The sequence below is a fragment of the Colias eurytheme genome, chromosome 16 (genome assembly GCF_061535395.1).
Source record: "Colias eurytheme isolate Ceu_HAF_F1 chromosome 16, ilColEury1 Martin Lab GWU primary, whole genome shotgun sequence".
In the NCBI taxonomy this organism is placed as follows: Eukaryota; Metazoa; Arthropoda; class Insecta; order Lepidoptera; family Pieridae; genus Colias; species Colias eurytheme.
In genome coordinates this window covers 4,871,685-4,887,855 of record NC_142995.1, presented here as the reverse complement: position 1 = coordinate 4,887,855, position 16,171 = coordinate 4,871,685, and the positions used below count along the sequence as shown (strand labels likewise).

Here is a 16,171-nt window from a genome sequence, read left to right as displayed (position 1 = left end):
ATTTCATCAAATCAAAGTTAGGTGGTAGATTTACGAGTACCTACGTAAATTGAAAAACAATGTTCTTTAAACTTAATTGTTGCGTACGCTAATGTATATATAAGAAATTCAAATTATTTTATTCTTGAACTAACTGATTTGTATTCTGTTAGTTTAAATTTGTATTTGTAGAGTTCTAAAGATAATTAAAGAAGGTTTAGTTATATCAATAAGTGTTCACAATGTTAGTAAACTCTACTTTTGCTTGAAGATAAAAAAAAATTAACGCATAATCTCTTAGTTTAAATTCTAACTCAACTACAGAATAAGAGTAGATATAATATTATACAAAAATTCAGACATTTAGGTCAATAAAAGTTAATTAACATCAGTCATATTTTATTAATATGCACTAAACGTAGCAATTAATTTTCACATAAAGCGTACAGATTAATATCTCTTTAAAAGCTGAAAGTGGAAACGTGAACATTTCAAACATTGAAATCGATTTATTTGTATGCGATATAAATATTAACGAGACACAGGTGATTCTAAAATACAAGGGTCTGATTTATGCAAAACTAACAAGTTGTATGTAATCGTACCGGTCGAGAAAGAGTTCCCTCACTTTGGAGTTTAGACCCTGTTTCCTCGAACACAATCACGAATCCCAACAGTTTGCAAACAGTTTCACATTCTACGGTAAATGTATTTGTATTGTGTGCTTGTATTTCTCGACAAACCTCTATTTATATTCACGGACATGCGTTTTATTTATATAGTTCAGTATGTTTGGTCTGGTTCGTATTTCATGGGTGAAATGATATTTGACTAACTTTCGTATAGTTGTATTCAGTTACTACTTAATACAATTGAATTTAAATTGAATTATACTGTATTGTACAATTTAATGTTTCATTCAAAGTCATTTTTAAGTAAATGCATGATGAATGTACTTTTATATCTTTAATTCCTCTTTTATTAACCTAATACCTAAGCTACGGTACTAATACTAAGAGCTAAAAAATGATTGAGAATTTTTTCTGCAATATTGATATTTTCAACAAAACAGCTTTTTGTCTGTTATTGAAAAATGTATTGCAATTTCGAATATAATAAAAAAAAACAATCTCAACATTCTGAAACGTCGAGTTGACAAGTGAAACGTGAAATTCCGTATTCGCGTAGGCGAATCTGTATTCTGTAGTAATCAATTTTATATGTCAAATTTAATATTGCAATTACTTTTGACAACAATTGCTTGAAAAGTTCAGATAGTCGTCAATAATAAAACGTTGCACTGATATTGGACAAAATATTCATACATTTGTATGGATACTTTCATAGAGAATAATTTATACTATTTTTAATGCAATAAAAGTGGGTTGGGTGTGGAGAATCGATATTTTTGAACCACACACGATTGAATATAACTAAGAGATCGAAATAAAACTTGAATTAAATTTCATATTAAATTTACTTGAAATTATACCACTACCTTATCCGCGCATTTGTTTTCTCTATGCCACACATAAACTTCCTGATAGTATGCATTATTGCCAGTCGAGTGAAGATCCTTCCTATTTCAATTGGAAGATTACCATCATTCTTCTTCTAGAAATTTAAATATTAACCTATATTTACATTCCCAGCCCCCGCTCGCTTTCCCGTAAAGAGCAAAACCGTGCAAGTAACAGCAGGGGAAGCTGCACATCTACAATGCGCTGCTTCTGGAGACGCACCACTTGAAGTCACGTGGAGAAGCCCTCATCATCACACGATAGCACACCATTTGGACCAAAGGTTTCAATATTTTCTATGTGTATATTTATTAGAAAGTTTCCTTGATGTAGCTTGATTTGGTTTAGGTCCTAAATAATATCTACTTAGTCCTAAATAACACCTTCCCATACAGATACACAATTCGCGAGCAAGTCCTGGACGACGGGCTAGTATCGGAGCTCAGTATCCTGCAAACATACCGGCAGGATACTGGCGCGCTCACCTGCCGCGCGTCCAACGCGTACGGACAGGACGAAATGTTGATACATTTGCTTGTGCAAGAGGTAATCTGAACTTTAGTGGTTGGATTTAAGTGTCAATATAGATTCTAGATATTGTAACTGTTTGGCCAATTTTGAAATGGTTGAATTGCAGTTTGATTTGTAATTAAGTAGGAACTATTTCAGTTGTAACAAAATTGCGTAATTTTATTTATTGTATTGGGTACAGAAAAATGTTCAGTAGGTATTTCGTGTTCCATTATGATGATTTAATATGAAATTGAAGTTCTCAAACTCAAACTTAAACATTTATTTATTCTATTACACTTCTTTTAGAAGCACTTTCGAATCGTCATTACATATTTTTAACATTTACCAACGATTCGGAAAGCAGTATCAATGGAGAAGAACCGACAAGAAACTCTATAGTTGCTCTTGTTCAATATAAATAATTATGTATCATTTTTTAGGTTCCAGAAATGCCAAAAAACATAAGAATAATCGACCAACAATCGAGGTCGATACAAATATCTTGGACGCAACCCTACGCAGGCAACAGCCCTATCATTAACTACATTGTTCAGTACAAGGAAGCCCCAGGTATGTTCACATGATGTAGAGAAAATGTATTTAATTTTATATTTATAGAAGACCATCAATAATCAATAAAATATACAACCATCTTTTATGATAAGAAAAACAACTACAACAAAAAGCGCGCTTGCTTTTACCTAAAATGCCATGCAATTGGCAAATAGCATTTGCATGGCATTCGCATAGTATTTGTTAAGAAATAAATGAAACAGTCACAACAAAAAACTTACGTATTTGGTCGCGTGGCATACGTACGTAGACCGCGAATTTTGCGGAGCTCCTGTTGCACAACCACCCGCACCCGACCGCTGCACTGAGTGCATGCGGGAATTATTCAACTTAGAGTAGGTACATGAAGGATGAAATAACTGGAGCTATTCAATTTTTATAAATTTGCAATTTTGTATCACTGGATTACACGTGTAGATGTAGAGTGTAGTGTAGTAGTATTGTAGGGTTAAATACTATGGAAGGGTTTTTAAGAACAATGTAGCAATGCAATAATTCCAATGTATTAACTAGAAATAGCGCGAAACCAACTGCATCTAAATTAATTAAATTTAGAAGTAATTCAAATTGAATTTGAATTTAGTTAGAAACCTGCAGTTCTGCGATCTAATCAACACGTGCAAGCAACACAATATCCACTGAAAGGACCTTATAATTTGTTGGAAACTAAAATCAATCGGGAACTTTCTAACTTCTACCATGTTATGTTTTAAAGTTTAATACTCTGCTTAAGTTCGGGAATATAATATTACTGGTAGTTCGTAATAATTGTTCATTATAGAAGGACACGATTTTTTAAAAACATCTTGAGGAATAAAATACGTTTGAGAGAAAATTAAAATAGACAAAATATTTAAAAATTGATCTAATTACTACGACATATTATAAATCTTCCTTAATTTCTATCGTTTTAACATAGCTGAAGCTTCTTTTACCAATGAAATCAACAATTCTACACCCCCTTTATTATTTCCTTCTTCATTCCTGCCCAAATAACATTTACCACTTCCAATTACCTTTATCCTCTATTAAACACACACATAAAATTTATAATAACCATTCTCTATTAGTTCTACTAAATACATAATTTTAACTTCTAGAACCATGGCCAACCACCCCACAAAAGGTAATCGTCCCCGGGAGTGTGACGTCAGCAAGCGTACAGAACCTACAACCAGCTACGTCTTACCATTTGCGTATTATAGCAGAGAATAGACTGGGGCAGAGTGAACCGAGTCAATTGGTACAAGTTACTACTACTGAAGAAGGTAAGTTTTATTGTACTTGGATTTATGATATCTGGCAGAACAATTAATCGAGGCGCTATGATACTTGATGTTCAGTGACCGATCAAAACACTTGTAACACTAGTGCTGTTAAATGCTATTTTCTTTCTTTCAATAGTGCATATTTCAGTGTTTATATGTAAATAGTACTGATTTTTTAACTAGAAGACGGAACGATTACTGATTCGATCAAGAAGCTGGTGAAATTTTTTCAGAAGTTTTCGCGGTACATAAATATAATAATATGTTTTCTAGGGGATTTACTGAAATACTTTTAAAGCTATTAGAGATTTGTTGCGCACAAATATGGCTGTTCATATAATACATGCACCCATAATTAAAATAAAAATCTTTGGCTTCAGCTGACAGTATAAAGATTATTAAATGGATTGGCTATTTATCTGAATAGCACCCGTGTGAAGTCACAGTGATTGCAACTATGCTTAGGAATAATAAAACCTATATTTTTATTAAATCTACGTCCAGGCTGTTGCAATACGAAGATTATATAATAGAGTGCCCATTGATACTAGTTTTTGGCACTGCCTGTTTTGGCAGTCGATTTTGATTTCATAAGTTATATTACTTTTGCATATGTTGCGGTTGTCTAGTGATTCAAAAGTTTTTTGGAAGTATTTTCAGTTTTCAAAAGCAAGATTCTTTTCAGACATCAGCAACATTTTATTTAAAAATTATTTCATCAAACCTAATAAACACTTTTGGTTATGTTGCGGTTGTCTAGTGGCTTAACAGCTTTTTTTTCTGTCAGAATTTTTAAAGCGAAATTAACAATATTAACGTCTTCAAAACTCATTCAAATAGTCTTAAATCTATCTTTTTTTACACAATATATTTCTCATGTATTTACCATATCTAAAAAAACATCGAAAAACATCGCAAAAACATAACTTTGAAACTTCCAGTCCCCAGCGGCCCTCCGCTCGACGTGCGGGTGGAAGCGAAAAGTTCCACGGAACTAATCGTCACTTGGGATCCGCCGCAGAAGGATTTATGGAACGGAAACATTCTGGGTTATTATGTGGGATTTCAGGAGGTAAACAAACTAAACTATCTAACATTTTTTTGTATTCATTTCATTTTAGTATTTAATTCAAGATGCTGATTACAACATTCGATCTAATCATAATTTCATTATTATGTTTTTTCTTTATTTCTATAACTTCGCATATTCCTAATTGTTCATTACCTTAAACTTATACCGCCCTTAATTTAATATTATAACTGGCCAGTCCTTTTTAAATAATATTTTTACAGAAATATAAATATAACAGTTCGGGTTATAAATGGCCGTTGCCGATATAAAATATTATATTGTCCTATCTATCCTTTTCATATCTACATCATTACCTACACTTATATTACATTCACTTAATACAAAAATTATCATATATTAATGTCTGCAGCTAAACAACAACAGTAGTGTGCTCAGTGCTAGCGGTCCCGGCGGAGCTTCATACACAGTACGCACGGTAGAAGGAACAGGAACTGCCCGGGCTAGAACTACACTCTCGGGGTTACAGAAACACACGCCATACGCGGTTGTAGTCCAGGCGTACAATAGTAGAGGCGCTGGACCCGCTTCACCACCCACTACCGCTACTACTAATGAGGACGGTGAGTGTTTTGTATGAAGATTGTATTAAATCCACGCTCGAATGCCGTTTCATGTAAAGAGTGTAGAGTATATTTATATTTGGGAGAAAGTAAAAGTTTGACACAAAGTGGTATTATGAATTTTGAATTGATGGGAGGATCTTTTTAGAATAATTAACAGTGCTTAATAAAGAATTAAAATTGCAGACTATTTAAAGATTTTTTTAAGATGAGTTAATTCGGGAATTTTGTATCGTCAATATTTTATAACAGTCAAATTAGCAAAAATGATTTTTCTTCTGTTTAACTAGCCACCCTCATACAAATCTGAAGGCTCGTTTTATTGAAATTATCATTATATTTAAGAATTTGTTCGTTTCCAGTGCCCAGTCTCCCCCCGGGCTCGCTACAATGCACAGCGCTGAGCTCACAATCCGTGCGCGTGAGTTGGGAGCCGCCGCCCTTGCGCGGGAGGAATGGCGTCCTGCAAGGGTACAGAGTTACTTATGCACCGGTTACTGATTGGTATGGTACGTATTTGTTAATAATAACATTGTTTTTAAAATAAATTAATAGGAAAAAATTGGTTTTGGAAATGAATTGGATAAAAATAATACATCCTTAGTTTCTCTCGTATCAAAATGTTACACTACGTTTGCAATTACTTTCAATTTATATCCGACTCACGAAATCCAAATTATGATAGACAATTGAACATTCTGAAAAAAAATCTATATTTTTTCGTATCATGTTCTTAACCACGAACATATATTTTGACACTTGAGAAGAACTAGAGCACTTATTTTAAGAAGAAAAATCTTCATCCTATACAACTAATTTTCTTCTTATCTTCTAGGTAGCGAAGAAGCAGTAACAAAGCAGATATCAGGCATGCACACCACATTATCTGGTCTACGTCGGTACACAAACTATTCTGTGACTGTGTGCGCTTTTACAGCAGCGGGGGATGGAGTTAGAGCTGCCCCTGTTTATTGTCATACTGAGGAAGATGGTGAGAATTTTATATAATTGGTGTAAGTAATAAGTTTGTGCTGTATTAGTGAAATGGAAAGAAACCAGCGCGTGAAAAAAGTGAATGGACATAATATGCCATATATATGAACTTGACCAGCGATATGAATTATGGTTTTTACGGCATTTATGTTCCTGCAGAGAGGATGTTTAATTAATATACCGACATTTCCTTCGTAATATTTATCATTACGTCTGTGATGTCAATATCATTTATTTTTTATTTTATAGTTCCTTCTGCACCAGCTGATATTAAAGCGGTGGTATCATCGAGAAACAAGATATTGGTTTCGTGGCTTCCTCCGTCGAATCCTAATGGAGTTCTTGTGGGATATACGCTTTATTTGAGCGTCATTGAAGATGGTAGAGAGGTAAGTTGACTTAAAATTATGAACCACATTTCATAACAAACACATTTTTTTTTATATTTATTGCTAGCTTTCCACCCGCGGCGTCACTCGAGTGGTCTACAATTTTCACACATTCGAAGATTTTGTTATATTTTATATCAAACTGGCTTTTCGCCGCGGTTTCGCGCGCTTTGTCTAAAACATAATAAATTAAAATCCCTCTTGAATCAGTATTTATAAAAAAAAACCGCATCAAAATCCGTTGTGTAGATTTAAAGATTTAAGCATAGGTACACAAGGAGTAGGTTAAATTGGTTTAACTTATAGTCTGTCCGACCTGTCGTGGCTTTTAATTTTCACAATGTGTTGAGAGCGTTTACGTTTAGGCCTTCTATTTATAGCCTTTCCTTACTATTTATAACACGAACTTCACTACTTACAACCTTTTTGGAACGAAGTTCCTTATCGCGCGTTGTGAAAGGGGGCTAGACGGAAAAAATTCTCACGAAAAGTTGTAACGAAAGTTTTTGCAACAGTGTGTTCTTTTCTCTGTCTGTCTCCCTCTCTCATAGAAAATAAGTCAGCTATTTTAGTAACTTCATTCCATCCGGGTGTCCTTTGACACCTTTCAAAATTTTTAATTTTTAAGCTATTGCATAGCTTCTATCGCGGGCCTTGAGCGCGGGGACCGAATCGAGAAATTCCGTAACGAAAAACCTCACGCTCCCCACTCCGACGGACACGGAGGTGTGGCTTGAAGGCATGCTATGCAATAGCTTTACCGCGGCAGTCCCCGAGTGCCGCACGTCTTTTTTGATGTGACAACGTCTTATAATTCGATAGAACCGGCTGCACGCACGAAAATACATGACTCATGCGGCGTTACCTCGCTCTGAGGCGTTCCATGTAAGGTTTGAAGTGCAAGCGAGAGCGCGGAACGAGCGACAAAGAAGCACAATCGGACGTTGTCACGTTCAACTATCGTCAGTAAACCGACTTTACAGACAGGCATTTTTTTCTTAAATAACATATACAACGTATACAGGAGGGCACCCGCAAGCGCATGCTGTCCCCCAGCACGCTGACGCACGAGACGTCCCGCTCGCCCGCGCGCGCCACGCACCAGTTCTGGGTGTCCGCCTCCACGCGCCTGGGCGAGGGCGACACCACACGGGTCGTCACTGTGCTGCCCTCGGATTCCGGTACACTATGGGCCGATTTTTCAATGCTTGAATAAAACTTATTCGTCGAATAATGTATAAAACTACCATTTTAAAAAAAGTATTCTAATATTTATTTGACAGTTTACGTGACATTTTAATATTATCGAATAATACTTTATTGAAAGGATAAGTTTTATCCAAGCATTGAAAAATCGGCCCTGCAATAAACTAGCTGTTATAAGTGAGTTTACCTGCCGGAACGCAGGAAATTTCGATGGGAGACGTTTTACCTTCGTATAAAGCCTATACTTATTAATTTGTAACCTTCTGGTACGTCTTTAATTGGTAGCAAGGATTTAAATAAACATGTTTCTATCCTTTTCTGACTCATCAGAACTTTTAATAAGAACTCATGAAAACTTGTGGACAAATCTCAATTCTTTTGGAAGTATGATTAAAAAAAAATGAATATTCTAGAAGCTTCTAAGAATTTTTTAGAATCATCTAAAATTTTCAAACATTTAACATAACTAAATAACCGTTTCATACATTTTACCCAAAGAAATATTTCAGAAATGTTCCTAGATGTAAGATGTTAATTTTTTCTTTATAATTTCAGTGCCAGCGAGGATAACATCTTTCAGCCGCAGTATAGTGACCCCTTGGAAGGAAAATATCTCTTTATCCTGCAATAAAGTTGGCATCCCAACTCCAACCACTACATGGAGCATGAACGGCGCTGTATTAGAATCTACGTTGCGGAAAAATGTGACTAATGATGGAACTCTTATAATTAGGTAAGATTACGTTATCCGACTCTATGCTTACTTTATTAATTTTTTATATTGTCGAAGTCGCTCTTTCGAACTTGCCAGCTTCAAAAAGGTCCTCCAAAATAATAGATTTGTGGCCATTTAACGTTCTTGATCGATTCTATATTATTTATTTAATTATAACGCTCATAAAAGCTTGATATTCTCTCCAGTATGACACAATACGCAGACAGCGGCAACTACACTTGCCTAGTAGAGAACCAACATGGGCACGACGAGGTCACATATCTGGTAGAAGTGAAGGTTCCGCCCCAACCCCCAGTACTGGCTGTAGTGGACTCGTATGCGGATTCCCTGCATCTGCAGTGGAGTGATCATGGGGATGGTGGAAGTCCTATATTAGGTAATAAAAATAGAAGTTAACGTGGAAAGACACATTTTTGTATGATAGAGACACATATTAAATGAAGATATTGATTATAGGGAAATAGTTAAATAAAACCAGAAATAGGCCAGTAAGGTTTTACCCAGGAAGATATTCAATATCTCCTACTGATGTTTTGATAAACCAACATTAGGCTATAAAAAACTAAGGGTCACACCAAGGCCACACACACTACTATTAGCAAAGGTTACACCACTTGCTAATAGTATCCATCCATGATAACACTTTTACGTTTTGACGAATTCATTATCTGTTATTTGAAGTGTCAAATAAGCTAAGGACCATACAGAGATATGTTAAAATGGCCCTAAATCTATGATATTTGGACTGATTATATTATACCTATCAAATTTACAGGATACGTAATAAACTACAAACGCGAACACGGTGATTGGGAGGAACTGCAAGTGGAAGCTGGCACTTCAGAGCACGTGCTCCCAAACTTGTGGTGTGGGACCCGATACCAACTGTATATTACGGCTTTTAATAGAATTGGTACTGGGCTCCCTTGTGATATTGTTCATGCGTATACTAAAGGCACTGGTAAGTAAAATATTGTGATTATAAATAGGGTAGTATGAATTTTTAGAACTGCTTTAAAAATATTATATTCATAAGTGAAGTAATAAAACAAGAAAGAGCACAGAAAAATCGTCCATTTAAAGAATTATACTATTTGAAAATCATTAAAAATGAAAAATGATGAGGTGGTTTTAATTTATTCTTACTAATTAGAGAATCACGAATGAACTTTGAAATTTGTGTTTCTTATAATAATAAAGAAATAATTCACAGTGCCGGTGAAACCAAAGCACTCGCAAATGATAACACTCAACACAACAACGGTGACGGTTTGGCTCGACTCGTGGGGCGATGGCGGCTGTGGGATCCTTTACTTTGTTATAGAATATAGAGAAGTTAGTCAGTCTCAGGTAAGATGCAAAGTTTTTAAAGCTATCCAGTTTAAAATAAAGAGAATTCTTTGAAAGTAATATTCAGTAATTAAATTGATAGACAATGAAAAAATACAGTAGTATAACTTTTACACTAGCTACATTTTCAAGCTTTACCATATACCTTTTGTTTATCAAATGTATAGTTACATGAATAATGGGTACCTTTTCTTAGTGCCATACTGTTCAAAATGCACTTCAAATCTGTTTTACTACCTAATTTGACATCTAACTATTCAAAACACTTTCCATCAGTCAGGTGATTTTTTGAGATGTACTAAAACTTAATAATTAATTTTATCATTCAATTTCAGTGGCGTCTAGTATCCAACAGCGTGCAAGCCACAGAGCGCGTGTTCAGTGTGATGGGCCTGTCTCCCGCGACGCACTACCAACTTCGCATTACTGCGCATAACAACGCGGGCCATGCGGTCGCGTTGTATAACTTCACCACGCATTCCTTGAGCGGCAGTGAGTTATTTACTATTACTGACAAAGAAAACTGACTACTCAATTTCTTATTTATGTTACGAGTAAATTGGATTTTTTTTAAATCGATTCGATGTTTCCAAAACTTTAAAGTGAGTGTGAATCGATCTTCTTCGCAGATATGTTCATCTTTGAATCGGTCTTCCCACATTCTTTCTTCTTATTAATTTTTAAGCTATTGCATAGCTTCTATCGCGGGCCTTGAGCGCGGGGACCGAATCCAGAAATTTAGTAACGAAAAACCTCACGCTCCCCACTCCGACGGGCACGGAGGTGTGGCTTGAAGGCATAGCATGCAATAGCTTTACCGCGGCAGTCCCCGAGTGCCACACGTGTTTTTTAACATAATTTTACAATCTTCGATATTAACTGTTAACAACTTTCCCAGTGCTAGAAGGCGAGATATCCCCCGCAGTCCCTGCAGCAGGTGCTCGCTCGCTCGGTAGCGCACGAGTTTTGCTCCCTGCAGCTCTTTCATTATTAGTGTTGGCTGCTCTTGTAGCCATCGTCCTGTTGGTCAGGAGGAACAGTAAGTGTGGCTTTTATATTTTATAGTTATGGTTGTTTCGAGATCTTTGGAAAATTTAATTTGTTCTTTAAATGTTTTGCTTTTATTTTTCAGTTTGTTGTTGAGGCTTATTAATGAACAGTTGTGTTTTTGTTCTAAAACTTTAGTTATTTATTCTATTTTGATTTCAATTGTATCCCATCCCATTTTCAAGCCTATTGTCAAAACTTTCGTCATGTAAATTTTCAACTTTAAATTCTCCATTACAAGGATTTTTTTACTCTATTTCATTGTCCCAATCTTTTTCATATAAACTTCCAATTTTGCTCTGTACTGCTAATTCGCCTTCTAAATAGAAAGAACTGACGAACCGCTCAAAATATAGCCCTTTGATAACACAGCGGCAACTAGACCGCACAATTACAGAGCGAGGTCAACCGCTCCGATCATCACTACGTCAACAAAATTTCAATCCTTTGTTGCTTTGATTCGTTTTTCTTCCAAATTCTTGTGTCCAAATTTGCCCTATACCTTCCAAATAGAACGTACTGACGAACCGCTCACAATATAGCCCCTCGGCACACAGAGAGCGGCGCTGAGACTGCAGTCACAGAGAGTGGGGTCGGCGAGTCGCCCTCCGTCGCGCAGTTACAAAACAAGGTCAACCGTTCCAATGATCACCAGTACCTTGCTGCAAGGGCTCACCATCCGAACCCGCCGCATCATTATAAACACGCCTCTAATGGTAAGATATTGTAAAGATATGTAAAAGATACACATTTCATTTCATTCTCTTGTTCACAAAAAAGAGCTCGTGTGCCGAGCACATGTGTCAGAAGTGTAACTTTTTTGCCAAGATAGAGAAATCGTCACCTTGCTCCATGACTTGACGGTATTGCAATGACGCGACTTTGAAACTTTTACTATAGTAGTTTCACTTCAAAACTTCATATTGTATTTCATTTCATTCTCATATTGACAATTCATTTTTAATAAAAAATCTCTATTCATTGATACTTGCGTTGTTCTTATTACGTACTTGTAGCTATCATTAGTTCATAGACTTTATCACATTCTTTATCATTGGCAGAATACATTGAAGACATTTGTCCCTACGCCACGTTCCAACTCACGAAACCAAGCGCGTATAGCGAGAGCAGTTACAGCGGCAATGTGTACAGTGGCCCTTATCATTCAGTACGGGGCTCATTTGTGTACCACGACCTCAAACAAAACGATAAATATAAGGTAATGTTAAAATACATAGAACTTATACTTGCTTTAACTTTACCTAACCATACTTATAACAGTTTTTCTTAAGCCGTTTGATTTAGTGTCAATTATGTATATTGTTGATTTAAATATAAACTTTTACTAATACAGTAGTTACTTTATCAGTTTGTTTACAGAAGCATTGAATACATGATTATCGTCGTCTTCATTGTCCTAATTAAAGGATGATAGATTATATAATAATTAATTATTCTGCTAAGGAGTACTCCCAGGAGCTAGTCTGAGACCCATTTTATATTTTGTTTAACAAATATATATGTTCTGACAGGGAAAAGAACCAGAATATACGAAAGTAAGAAGAAAAGGAAATAGACTGCGCGATCCTCACTCTGAAAGTCAAGGTACATATACTTGTCGATCAATGATTGCCAAAAACTGAACCAAGCTTATCTATAAGTAGTTAGCGAGATAATTTTATTTTACGTAGATTGCACTTTCTATTAATTAAGTTTAATTTAACCCGTTTAAGTTAAGTATTGATATTTGAATTTGACAAAGTGATCGCCTTTTATGCAACCTGATGGGAGCGTAACTGGTGTTGTAATTTATAAAGGTAAGCATGCACATTGTATCGTATTATCCTCCAATTTTTTACTCTTTGATTTCATTATTCTATCTAGTTCTCCTTCCATCGCAATCGAATCGCTTTCCTTTCAGAGATCGTCACGTTTCTATTTCAGTCACCATTATCACACGTCCACAGTACATCCATCGGCATAATCTTAACCATTTCTATCACGCTCACGCTGCGACGATACGCCATAGAGATGGAATCTTATGGCATATTAGAGCAGCTCTATATCTCGTTTCTCTATGTTACCCGCGGCTTCTTTTGTCGTGTTTCAGAGTCGGACAACTTGGGCTCGACGGACTCGGAGGTGAAGAAGATACTAACGCTGCACCTGCCCATTACAGAGTACGAGGACGACGCGAGCGACGACGCGAGCGCGCCGCACTCCGACAGCGAGCCCGCCGCGCGCCTGCGCCCCGCGCACCCCACCACCTGTGCGTATCTTTGTTTTTTATGGTGTCTCTCCATGTTAGCTAGATGGGCTTGTACATCTTAAAAGCGCTGGTTCAATTTAGCGTAAGTCAAAATCTACTCGATCTATCGAAGCTTGCGCTATCCTTTTACTATGAACAGCAAAGGTCAACAGGGGTCAAGGAGAGCGCCCAGCAACGTATCCTCTCTCTGGAAAGGCTCGCTGCTGACTGATTTGAATCGGGTCGCGCGCAGTGTTTTATCGTACTTTCTACTAATTAAAATTCGATTATTATTTTGTATTATTCATTTATTTCACTTTTAATTATTATCTGTACTTTCAGAAGAAAATATAACCAAATTGCACGCGCCGACAGCGGCCTCATTTATTGTTATAGCATTAAATATATAAACTATTCATTGATCTGTTTAACAATTTTCATTCCATCATAACAATTGACTTTAGCCTTGCAAACGTAAAGCGCGTCACACACGGTGAAGATACTATAATATTTTATCTTAAGATACTGTAATATTTTATATTACAGTATCTTAAGGTATCCGGTATCAGCGTTCTGACCATCATTTTTCTTATTGTCATTGCGTACTAAGACCCCTGTAGAACCGCCATCCTGTTACAAATGACCTGAAATTTTGTGGGTGGTGGGTGTAAGATAAAATATTTAGTATCTTCACCGTGTATGACGCGCTTAACACAGACGTTCGCATCTTGCACCACACTAACACAATCCCATCTCCAGACCCGAGCGTAGAGCGCGAAGAGTCGTCCTCTTCGTCGGAGACGTCCGCGGGCGGCGCGGTGCGCAAGTTCCCGTCGCGCAAGGGCAAGGCGGGCGGCAAGCGGCACGTGCGCTCCTCCAGCGGGTACAGCAGCCACAACGACGAGACCACCTTCAGGTGACTTCACATGTATATACGTTTGTTACTTCATTTACATTCATCACTGTAGATTGATTTTTTTGATTAATATTCATTGTGGTTCGCAGGGTGACTGGTGATTTAGTCTACAAATTCGAAAACGTCATGCTTTACGGAATCGTGTTCCCAGTAATCTATTTCAGTTCCCAACAATATTTCACCAGTCACCCTGTGTAATCATTTATATTTTTTTGACGTGACAACGTCTTATAATTCGATGGAGCCGGTTGCACGCACGAAAAACATGACTCATGTGGCGTTACCTCGCTCTGAGGCGTTCCGTGTAAGGCTTGAAGTGCGAGCGAGAGCGCGGAACGAGCGACAAAGAAGCACAATCGGACATTGTCACGTTCAACTTTCTTTTATTTTTTTGATTAATATTCATTGTGGTTCGCAGGGTGACTGGTGAAGTCTTCGAAAACGTGATGCTTTACGATAAAATAGGTTCAATAAATTAACACTATGAATAAATTTTATTTCATTACTGAGTTTTTGATTTTTATAATGCCAGTCACCCTGTGTAATCATTTATTTCCTTTTATTATTTAATATGTATATACATATTTACATTTATTTGGTTATGGTTTTGTACTGAATCACTACGATATGATATGTTCAGGTTATATATTTATTTACAAGTCCTTATTCAAGTTCAATAAAGAAATGTGATTCATTGACTATTTATTTTATTTTAAAATATTTTCTTATTTTTATTCATTTCAATAATCATTGTAACGTATACATTTTCATTTAGTATTTCAGTTTTTCATAATTTAAATGCATAATAATTAAAAGTCGATGTTTCATCAGTACATATTTATTTTTAATTTATTATTTTTATTTAATATCACATTTGAAATATAAGTACATAATCTAAAATAAAAAAAAATCATCAATTACTTGTAAACATTTCATTATTTTTTGCCCATTTAAGATAAATACTGATGCTCAACCAGTTTAAATTGGCAATTTACGGTCGCGAATGACGAAGAATTTTGTACTTGGCATTGCCTCACAGTTGCCTAAAAATCATGCTTCCTGGGATGGTTGTCTCTGTACCGGTGTGTACTGACGGTAGGTACGAATTCTTCATGGTTCGCGACCGCAGTATACAGGTGTTAGTATCAATGCCATCTGCTGTGTGAGTTTCATATCCATTACAATAAAATATTTTGATTCAATATTATTTCTCTGCATTTAATCGATTTCATGATCATCTTATGACCACCTATCACTTTCTTATAAAAAATGCAAATACATAACGGATCCCACCCATTCGTCCGTCTCGCTCGCAGCATATCCAACTACCCGTCGTTCAACGAGCACATCCACCCGCCGTCGCGCTTCTCCGACGACACGGAGGGTGACGCGCCGCGCGACCGCCGCAAGCGTCTCGCGCACCTCGGGCACCTCGCCCCCCGCGCGCCGCACCCCACACACCCCACACACCCCACACACCCCCCACACACACACGCGCACGACACCAAGGTCACGCGTGAAGCGTTCCAAATCAACGTCTGAACTCTGAACTTTGAATACATAAAAGTACTACGTACTACTGACGTAGAAGCGGTGTATGCGAACAAACTAGTTAAAGCCGTTCCGCGTTATCTACATAATTGTACCCACACAAACCACTAAGTTCAGACATAGTATAAAGAAAGAAGTACGCCATCTCCCTGCGTTTAGGAGTGCGCAGTACCTAAAACCGCAAAGCACAGGGTTGACACTTGTCACATTGATATTTTAATGTATAAAC

The 16,171-nt window shown here is 36.7% G+C and overlaps 1 protein-coding gene across 1 annotated transcript in view; it reads left to right on the top strand.

The window, feature by feature from the left end:
* Window positions 1-15,933, top strand: part of Dscam4 (Down syndrome cell adhesion molecule 4) — a 148,124-nt gene extending 132,191 nt beyond the window's left edge. Inside the window, exons 17-38 of the mRNA XM_090111163.1 lie at window positions 1,632-1,782; window positions 1,895-2,045; window positions 2,453-2,582; window positions 3,686-3,853; window positions 4,795-4,925; window positions 5,296-5,506; window positions 5,869-6,015; window positions 6,342-6,497; window positions 6,749-6,888; window positions 7,913-8,069; window positions 8,650-8,827; window positions 9,016-9,206; window positions 9,606-9,791; window positions 10,044-10,180; window positions 10,516-10,672; window positions 11,079-11,219; window positions 11,770-11,943; window positions 12,289-12,446; window positions 12,760-12,832; window positions 13,338-13,496; window positions 14,235-14,391; window positions 15,708-15,933. Of these exons, the coding sequence (XP_089967289.1) occupies window positions 1,632-1,782; window positions 1,895-2,045; window positions 2,453-2,582; window positions 3,686-3,853; window positions 4,795-4,925; window positions 5,296-5,506; window positions 5,869-6,015; window positions 6,342-6,497; window positions 6,749-6,888; window positions 7,913-8,069; window positions 8,650-8,827; window positions 9,016-9,206; window positions 9,606-9,791; window positions 10,044-10,180; window positions 10,516-10,672; window positions 11,079-11,219; window positions 11,770-11,943; window positions 12,289-12,446; window positions 12,760-12,832; window positions 13,338-13,496; window positions 14,235-14,391; window positions 15,708-15,933 (3,479 nt within the window). The remainder of the gene's footprint in view (window positions 1-1,631; window positions 1,783-1,894; window positions 2,046-2,452; window positions 2,583-3,685; window positions 3,854-4,794; window positions 4,926-5,295; window positions 5,507-5,868; window positions 6,016-6,341; window positions 6,498-6,748; window positions 6,889-7,912; window positions 8,070-8,649; window positions 8,828-9,015; window positions 9,207-9,605; window positions 9,792-10,043; window positions 10,181-10,515; window positions 10,673-11,078; window positions 11,220-11,769; window positions 11,944-12,288; window positions 12,447-12,759; window positions 12,833-13,337; window positions 13,497-14,234; window positions 14,392-15,707) is intronic.
* Window positions 15,934-16,171: the final 238 nt, after the last annotated feature.